At 43.6% G+C, this 10,219-nt stretch overlaps 1 protein-coding gene across 1 annotated transcript in view; it reads left to right on the top strand.

Moving 5' to 3' along the window:
• The first annotated feature begins 842 nt into the window (after nt 1–842).
• The window catches only part of Colec12 (collectin subfamily member 12), a 169,490-nt gene continuing 160,113 nt past the window's right edge, over nt 843–10,219 (top strand). The window contains exon 1 of the mRNA XM_052155719.1: nt 843–1,022. Coding sequence (XP_052011679.1) covers nt 1,016–1,022 — 7 coding nt within the window. The 5' untranslated portion in view covers nt 843–1,015. The remainder of the gene's footprint in view (nt 1,023–10,219) is intronic.

The raw sequence follows: 10,219 nt of genomic DNA, 5'->3' as shown, positions 1-10,219 counted from the left end.
GTACTGTCTTTTGCTACAGCAAGGTGGCCCTTATTTATGATGAATTAGTGGATTGCTTACCTAGAGCTACCAGGTCTAAGCAATCCAAATACCTTCAGTCCCTATCCAGTAGTGTTTTGGTGCTTTTTAGCTAGTGAGTGAATAGCTGAGGAGAGTTCCTCTACCCCCCACCTTCCCACATACCAGTTTATGTTTTTAGGCAATAAAGCAACCCAACTTTCCTAAACAAATAGACCCCCAAGCCCACATGATTATTGTTAAAGGAACTTAGGAAGTATCTCACCAAGGCCTTTAGTGGTGTTAAAACAAGAATCAACCTGATAGTTGGGGGTTGGGACATGGTAGAATAAATTTTCCAGCCATAAGGAGGTACTGTTTTGGAAAAATTAAAACAAACAACAACCCATCTCTGGAAGATCCTAACTTTAAAGTTGTAATCTTGTCTGCGTTCTGTAGGGTCTATGTCTGGTGGTGATCCGGGATTCTTAGAGCGCTCAGTCAACACCAGTTTACACAGGCGCTTGCCAACTTGAACCTGGAGGACCTCTATGCCCTCAGAGTTATTTGACAAAAGGACGACTTTAGTGTAGCCTCACTGCTCCCCAACTTTCTGCCCAACACTCTACAGATGGTCTGCGTTCTAGAAACAAGTCTTCCGCGCACGTGGAGGGTGAAGCGCGGGCTTCCTGAGAGAGCAGTTCTACGGATTTCTCTAGAATGCAGGTCGGGCTGGAGGAAGAGGGACCCACGACTTGCGGGGCGGCCTCGGAGGGCCGGGAGAGCGGCCGAGGGCGGAGCGAAGGTTGCGGAGGGGCGTAGGCGAGGCCAGCCAGGCGGCTAGGGGGAGGGGCGCAAGGGGGAGCGGCGCCTCCCGCCCGGGGTGAGCGGCGCGCTTCGGACCCGCGGTTGCAGACTACAGAACGGGGCGCTAGGTTTGGAACGCAGAAAGCTGCCATGGGCGTGCAGTGAGCAACACTGGTGCGACTTGTCCGGGCGGAGCGTGTCCTCGGTCACCATGAAAGGTAGGGCGGCAGCCGGCTTTGGGGCTCAAGGAAGGTCGGCCGAGGTGTAGCCCGGGCGCTCGGGTCGCCAGCGGACTCGAGGGTCACTGCGCCGCACAGCCGGAGCCCTCGAGGCTGGGGTTGGGAAGTACTCAGGCGCTCTCCTTTTCGTTGTTTACGGATTTCAGTTTCCAACTTTGTAATTGAAAAAACATGCGGAGGAGAGTTAGGGATCATCATTCTTCCGAGTGGGTTTGTCGTGCTTGCCACTCTCCCTCGTTCTCTGCCCTCGCCCGATGATCCTTCCGCGGTCCCAGATGTCACACTGCCACAGGCCGGCTGTTTTCCTGGGACTCGGGATGTCCTCCGTGCGCGCGCGGCACATCTGGCAACGATTAGGTGCCCGCGAAGTTCAGCTGGCTAGGAAAGTGCGTTTGGCATCTCTCTCCATCGGATCCCCTGACTGGAAAATAACTGCTCCTTTCCCTGCGCCCGCCCAGGGAATAGTTGTGCCCGCGTGTGCCCAAGGGCTGCCACAAATCTTGCTGATATTGGTCCCCTAGGTGGTGTCCTCTGCAGGCGGGTTTATTGAAGTGTCAGATTTTATCTTGCTTTTTAAAAGAATCTGGAGGCGACGACCCTGGGGGCGGGGGGGGGGGGGCAACCTTCAGTGTAGTGGAAAAACGAGGATTTGACAACAGAACCTTGATTTATGTGGGAGATAAATAATTACAGTCGGACTATCGGGGGGGGGGGGGGGGGGGCGGGGCAGGGGCCGTCGTTAAAGAATAGGCGGGAGTAGTGTTTACGCAAGGCTGGAGTTCCGGGTTTGGGGCTGGGGTAAAACGTTTCATTCCCAGCTTGGTTCTGAGATGAATGCGAAATGACTTCCGAGTTTCCAGCTGCTCCAGACTTGGCGATGCGACCACTTAGGCTGAGGAGGGCGCCCTGGGAGCCCCAGGAATTTGGAAAGTAACTTAGCTCCCGGAGGTTCGTGCTGAACTTACGTGGAGATCCCGGTCCTGTGGAAGCAATCGCCTTCCAAAGGCGCTGCTGTGTCTTCACTGGAGGGAACTCCTGCAAGAAACTGGACTGTAAGCCAGGTGCTAAGAGGCTTGTCCCAAGGAAAAGATACTCAGAGCAAGCCACAACTTTCTGACTTGTGATTTTTAAAACGCCGTGATGTACTTTCTCGGTTTGCCTTGCCCCTTAGAAACTTAGAAAACATGCATGTTTCTTAGCTAGAGTCCCCCCTCAGCCCTCAAAGCGAGAATTGAAATTAGGCCCTCTCTCACTGAACTACATCCATTACTTCTCTCTGCTTTTTAATTTAAGATAGAAAGATAGGGTCTCACTAAGTTATTCAGGCTGATCTAGAGCCTGCAAGCGCAGGCGGTAAACTTGAGAACTACCTGACTCAGCCTCCCAATTAAGTTGGAGCTACACGAGTACCTTATATTGCCAGTGGTTGAGTCTAGCAGTTTCTCAATTCTTGGCAAGACAACCCCGCCCCCAACACCACCTCAGGCATGCCATCAATTCCAGCTCTGGAATGCAAAACCCTGCTACAGGTTTTAAATGCATTTTGGGTGAGACTTAATAACTCACTGGGGACCCGATTGGAAGTTCATAATTTACCTCTTGTGGTCTTAGCCAATTAGCTCTCATCACTTTCTTCCTCTGTGGGAGACTGGATCCAGGTACTGGTGAATCTATATGTAGGCTAGCTGAATGCCTGTTTTGCTTTAATTAGTTAATTAATTAGAGATGTTTACTCTATAACCTAAGCTGGCTCCTGTGTTTATTAACACTAACCTCTCTAGTGTTAATAAAACAGGTTTGTCATCATACCCTACTTGAAGAACTCATTTAATTAATAGCAACAGTGTCTTATGTAGCCCAGGCTTCCATACCTTTCAATCTTCCTAGCTTCACCTCCTGAATTCTGGGATTACAGGTGCTGTGCCTGAAACACTAGGTCCAGCTAAAAATTTGACGTTTTACTTAGTGTATTTTTTTTTTTTTAGCAGTGCTGAGAATTGAACTCAGCCCCTTCCTGCCCAGTGTAATTATTCTTATACCTAACCATAAGTAGTAATTAACTCAACAACAGGATCCTTGGGATCCTGATTATGTTATATGGTTAATTCATTTAACTTCACTGGAATTTATCTTTTCTACTCTGGAGATTGAGGCAGGAGGATTGGTAGGAACTGCAGTGAGTACTTGCTGGTCAGGACTACACTTTTTTTTTCCTTTTAAAATTTCCTAAGTGATGAAAATAGTAAGATTATTAAATGCTTAAACATTTAGACATGTGGTCAGTCTTCTGTAGTCACCGGCTCTACATCTGAAGACTCAACTTAGGGTTGAAAATAATTGGAAAAAAAAAGTTTGTGTTGAACAGGTACAGACTTTTATCTTTTTTTCCCCTAAATGACACTGTAGCAACTACATATGCAATGCTGATTTTGTATTACACATTGTTAAGTCATTTAAAGCTGGTTTAAAGCATGTGGAGGAAGTTATAGAAAGTACTGTGGCTAGTTTGTTGTTTGTCTTGACTCAGACTCTAGCCTTCACACTCAAGATAATCCTCCTACATTAGCATTGAGGATGCTAGGACTAAAGGTATGCTCTACCATGCCTGCTGTATTATTTATTCATTGCGATGTTAGGATTTGAACCTAGTACCTCCCACATTTTAAACATGTTTTCAGTCATTGAGCCATAGACATAGCCTGGGACCGTATGAGGAGCATAAACTCTGTAATTTGATGCTGTTTGGGGTTTTATTTTTTGAAAACAGTTTCTGGCTGCTGAAGAAATCATCTTTAGCCTTCTTTAACTAAACAAGCTCTGGGGACTGTCAAAATCAGAACTTTTCTAGATGAAGCAAACATTTTTAGGATATTTGGTTTTCTAATTCTGATGCTTAAACCATAGCCTCTTCAGTAACCCCATTCTGTATTGTCCAGTCTGTTATGACTCAGAGCAACACCTATCTGTTGCATTTAGCAAACATCTGTCTCTGCTCTCTTGCTTTCATCCCAGGAGTCTCAAGTATCAAAATAATGAAATCATTCTATATTTCCAGAAGAAAAATCTCTTAATCCTTGTTCAGCCAATCAATCTCCCAAACTGAATAAAATACATTTTTTTAAAGTTTGTTTCCAATTTCATTTTCAATTATCTCATGTGGCCATAAATCTCATGGTTTTGAATAGTCACATTCTTTAAGGAAGGAATCTGACTCCTTTGGAGTTAGGTGTGTCATTACTAAATTGCATTCCTGGTTCTGAATGCTGAAAATATTGATGAGTTTCCAAACCAGTACCACATGAGATTACAGAGGTCCAAACCATGATTCTCATTTGTCCCAAAGAAGTTGTACAGTCAGATGAGTATTTGGGGGGCTGGGATATAGTCTAGCCAATGGAATCCTTACTTAGAATGCCTTTTTAATTTCCTGCAAGACAAACTTGATATGTGATGGTTCTCAAGATAGAAGTAGAAAGGATTGGAAGTTCTGTTTACCCTATGCTATGCAGGCAGTTTGAGGCCAGCTTCTGAAACCTTATCTCAAAAAAAAAAAATTAAAAAATAGCAGGCAACACAGTTTATCCACTGACTTCTTCACATAAACATTTGTGAAACACTGCTTGGCAATAATACTTTACTTGTGCACTGCTCAGTGGTCTATTTCTGCCTCCATCAATTTTCTCCCATACTCAGTCAGCTTGCTTTCTCAGTGAATCTTGGAGATTCTTGTGCTGAGTGGGATGAGCAAACCAGCCTATAAAGATAAACTTCATGTATTACAAGGCCTAGTAACCCTGTTTTATGCAGGAAAGTAGAAATGTAGTGAGGCCTCTTTTCTTTTGCTATGTGGGCATCCAAGCTGCCCTTCTTTTGCAAAGCCAATTTATAACTTAATTATGCTTTTGACTGTTCATTAGTTTAGGGATACTTGGCATTCTTAAGCTATGGTTTAATTATTGTTAAGTATAGATGTTCCCTGTGGTCTACCATACAACTTCCCCCATGTACTGGTTGGTTTTGTGTGTCAACTTGACACAGGCTGAAGTAATCACGGAGACAGGAGCTTCAGTTGGGGAAGTGCCTCCATGAGATCCAGCTGTGGGGCATTTTCTCATTCTTGATCTGAGAACATAGGCCATTGGTGTTCTGTTCAGGACATTTTCCCTTGTGCCCATGTTTTTGAGGCTATTCCAAACTTTCTCTTCTATTAGATTCAGTGTATCTGATTTTATGTGGTGACCCTTGATCTGCTTGGACTTGAGCTTTGTACAGAGGGAGATAGGAATGGATCAATTTGCATCCTTCTACATGTTGTCTGTCAGTTGACCCAGCACCATTTGTTGAAAATACTATCTTTTTTCCACAGGTTTTTAGCTCCTTTGTCAAAGATCAAGTGACCATAGGTATATGGGTTCATTTCTGGGTCTTCAATTCTATGTCATTGATCTTCCTGCCAGTCTCTGTACCAATGCCATGCAGTTTTTATCACTATTGCTCTGTAGTACAGCTTGAGGTCAGGGATGCTGATTCCCCCAGAAGTTCTTTTATTGTTGAAAATAGATTTCAATGTCCTGAGTATTTTGTTATTCCAAATGAATTTGAGAATTGCTCTTTATAATTCTATGAAGAATTGATTTGGAATTTTAATGGGGATTGCATTGACTCTGTAGATTGCTTTTGGCAAGATGGCCATTTTTACTATATTAATCCTTCTAATCCATGAGCATGAGAGATCTTTCCATCTTCTGAGATCTTCAATTTCTTTCTTCAGAGACTTGAAGTTCTTGTCTTACAAATCTTTCACTTGCTTGGTTAGTGTACTGGCTGGTTTTTTGTGTCAACTTGACACAGGCTGGAGTTATCACAGAGAAAGGAGCTTCAGTTGGGGAAGTGCCTCCATGAGATCCAACTGTAGGGCATTTTCTCAATTAGTGATCAAGGGGGAGGAGGGCCCCTTGTGGGTGTTGCCATCTCTGGGCTGGTATTCTTGGGTTCTATGAGAGAGCAGGCTGAGCAAGCCAGAGGAAGCAAGCCAGTAAGTAACATCTCCCTCCCCCCCCCCCCCACTTCTGCATCAGCTCCTGCTTCCTGACCTGCTTGAGTTCCAGTCCTCACTTCCTTTGGTGACGAACAGCTGTGTGGAAGTGTAAGTGAAATAAACCCTTTCCTCCCCAACTTGCTTCTTGGTCATGATGTTTGTGCAGGAATAGAAACCCTGACTAAGACAAATTGGTACCAGCGTAGTGGTATATTCCTGTGACAACCTGACCATGTTTTGGGGAGTACTGTGGAAGGACTTTGGAGCTTTGAGCTAGAAGAGCCATTAGGATGTTAAGAACTCTGTGGAAAGTTTTGTAGGAGCTTGGAAGATAATGTTAAGAACAGTGCAGAGGAGGCCTGGCTTGTGAAATTTCAGAGGGAAGATCAAAGACTCTTATCAGGACCATGTTTTGATTGTGAAGATTCTGTGGTTTTGGTTAGCTGGGGCTGAAGAGTCAGCTGTGATTAACAAGACTCCAGAACCACTAAAGCAACCCTTTGTGTTACTGGAACTACTGATGTTGGTTAGCTGGAGCTAAGAAATTAGTGATGATTAAGAAGAGACCAGCATCACTGAGGTGAAGTCTTCTGGGAAGTGTCTTCTGTGAGCACAGAGGCGATGTTCCAGAGATAGCCACGGTTGTACTTTGTGCTGTGGCTGGACTTGGTACTATGTAAGAGTCACCCAGATGGTACTGGTTTTGAAGGCATGAAGAGGTTATGAAGAGCAGCTGAGGCTTGGCACTGTGAGAGGCAGTGGTAGGACATTGGTGAAGGTGCAATCTCAGTTGCAATTGATGGTCCAGGACTGAAGGGGTCGTGCATAGAAGTTGAGGCTTGGCACCATGAAAAGAGCCTATGAGAGGCTATTGGTGAAGCCTAATTACAGCTGAAGACAGCAGTGTTTTGGAGTTGCCAGTACCATGCAATGACCACCAAGAGCAGCAGCAGCACTGGAGTACAGCCAGCTGGAGCCTAGAAGACAAGGTGGTGTTACAAAGGGCAGAGCTGGAGAAGTGACCCAAGCCCTTGGAGGATCCCGGAAGATCGTGAGTTGGATCACGATCCATTGGAGTTTGAATTTTGCTTTTGATTGTGACCATGCCTGATATTTTTCCCTCTTGAAGAAAGAAAGTATTTTAGTGGAGCCCACAGTTAACTGAATTTTTAAAAGACTTTGATTTTTAAAAGATATTGTATATTTTAAAAGGATTGAACTTTTAATATGTAAAGACTGTGGGACTTTTAAAGTTATTTACATCTTGGGAATGAATAAGAAGGTAAGGGTTGAGGCTTAATAGTGATGTGTTTGTACGTCAAGTTGACAAGGGGTCAGTTGTACTGGCTGGTTTTGTGTGTCAACTTGACACAGGCTGGAGTTATCATAGAGAAAGGAGTTTCAGTTGGGAAAGTGCCTCCATGAGATCCAGCTGTGGGGCATTTTCTCAATTAGTGATTAAGTGGGGAGGGCCCCTTGTGGGTGGTACCATCTCTGGGCTGGTACTCTTGGGTTCTATAAGAGAGCAGGCTGAGCAAGCCAGGGGAAGCAAGCCAGTAAGAAACATCCCTCCATGGCCTCTGCATCAGCTCCTGCTTCCTGACCTGCTTGAGTTCCAGTCTTGACTTCCTTTAGTGATGAACAGCAGCATGGAAGTGTAAGCTGAATAAACCTTTTCCTCCCCAACTTGCTTCTTGGTCATGATGTTTGTGCAGGAATAGAAACCTTGACTAAGACACCCCATGATTTCCATGTTTTTCCCTTGCCCCAGGCCCCAGTTTTTTGCCATGGTGGCTCATCATCAATGATGATATGGCAGGAATGGTAACTTTACGGCTGGGCTACAACCAGGTGTCTAATTTTCTAATAAATGCCTATTTTCATTAAAATATTATTTCTAAACGTGTGATACCAGTGTACTTACACAGCCTTTAAAGTATTAGCTTTCAGGTGGGAAAACAGATCTTCAAGTTTAGTCACAGGAAAAGTATATTTGGCCTTGGGTAAACCTGGTGTTGTGGATCATCCTTCTTGGTGGCAAATCTGACACTGGCTTGGAGAAAGGGGTGAGGTTCCTGGAGAGGAAGCTCAGGGTGGTGGCAAACCAGCTTTCCTAACAGGCAGTGTGTGCCATTGCAAGGCACAGGCTATCTTAGCTTTCAGAGACTTGGCTGTGACTACAATGTAGGACAGGGAAAGGGTCCTAGGTTGGAAAATAAATACCAAGGATGTTGCCCTTTCGTATAGATTTCTGGTGGAGTAACATCCCCCAGTTATCTGTATGTCTTCCTTCCTTCCAGTTGTTTTTGTTTGTTTGTTTGTTTGTTTTTGAGACATTGTTTCCCTGTGTAGCATTAGCTGTCCCAGAACTTGCTCAATAGACCTGGCTGGGCTTGAACTCAGGTGCTGGGACAAAAGGCACACACCACCACTGCCTGTCTTTTACTCTTCCTGTTAGTAAAATCTATTGTTTCTTGGGCGCCAACCATAATAGTCATTGTTATTTGTTGCAGGTTAATAACTATTCTCATTTATTATTTGCAGACAGGCTTGGAGAGATTGCCCTTTCAGTTCAAGGGTCCCAAGTGGTCAGTGGGAAGCAGTATTCAAACTTACAGTCTGAATGCAATCAGCAGTGTCTTCATGATATTATGTTGGTTGTTCTTTGCTTCTACTTTATGAATCTCAAGCATTGAACTTAGGTTGACAGACTTGGTGGCTTTTTCCCACTGAGCTATCTCAGTGGCCCCTGAAGGGACAGATTTTAAAAGCTGCTCAAGAGTGGTAGACATTCTGTTTAGAAATGGTTTCATTTGTTACTGCTGACAAAACATTTTCTAATCACACCATCAACCCAACACCTTCAATCAAGCAGTGATTTGATTTCTACTTAAACAGGTGTGTCGTTTGAAGAGCCAAAACCAATATAGTATTTTGAAAAGACTCTGCTGGTTGCTTAAGGGACATTTTTTTAAATTACAAAGCAGTGAAAGCCAAAGTAAACAGAAATTAGTAATTCCATGTTTAAGATCTCAAGGGTACTAGGTTAAGAGTAACCCCAGAATTTATCATAAAAATATTTAATTACTACTCTTAAAAATAAATTGTGATATTCAACATGAAGGGAAGTTTTAATTAAGCACACTTATTGGACTTGGTATTTTAAACATGACTCCTATGTTTCCTGAATGCCTTGATATCATAACTGAGTGTCATCACCTAAGAGGCTGGCTGTTTGGCAAGTTGTGTAAAAAGTAGCATTTGGATCTACTGCAGTATGAGCATTTCTTTGACCTCCTTTTCTTAGGATGGTGCTGTTGGGAATCTAGCTGTTTTTGTTGTTGTTGTTTTAAAAGATTTATTTATTTTATGTCTGTGAGTACACTGTAGCTATCTTCAGACACACCAGAAGAGGGCATCAGATGCTGTTACAGATAGTTGTGAGCCACTATGTGGTTGCTGAGAATTGAACTCAGGACTTCTGGAAGAGCAGTCAGTGCTCTTAACTGCTGAGCCATCTCTTCAGCCCCAAACTGGCTGATGTTAATAAGTGATTTATTATTTGAAGGGTAAAACAACCAACTTGAAAGTATATGGATGATCCATGCTTTAAAAGGTTACCAACTTATGAAGTATAATTATATTGAGCTAGCCGAAGAATTCGACCTGGCAGTTTCTGGATGGCCACAGAGTGTGGACTAAGAAACCAGAATGCCTAGTGAACACAAAAAAGGGTTTTAACCATCTAGGGCCTTGGATTGTTTGTGAAATTAGAGCAGTAATTGCTTTCTACCCAAGAGAACTGTTTTGAAGATAAAGCATGTCAGTGTAGATCAGTTGTTCAGAATAGTGTATAGCATTCAGAACTTACTGTTGTAGTCACTAATAGACTATATTATTGTAATCTTCAGACAGTAATTTAATTCCTGGTTATGAAACCTTCATATTTAATCGAGTGATACAGTTAGGACCTTGAAGGCAAGTCCTCTCTAATTTTCTAATTACAGATGTGTTGAAACTACCCTAGGGAAGGAGTGAGTTGTCTATGGGAAGCTGTGTTGGTACTGTACTCTGTTCATATGCTGTAGCTCTTTCCACTGTCATTCTCATGATATCAGAATCAGACCTACCCAAAATA

The sequence above is a fragment of the Apodemus sylvaticus genome, chromosome 13 (genome assembly GCF_947179515.1).
Source record: "Apodemus sylvaticus chromosome 13, mApoSyl1.1, whole genome shotgun sequence".
Classification (NCBI taxonomy): domain Eukaryota; kingdom Metazoa; phylum Chordata; class Mammalia; order Rodentia; family Muridae; genus Apodemus; species Apodemus sylvaticus.
This window is presented reverse-complemented; position numbering and strand designations above follow the sequence as displayed.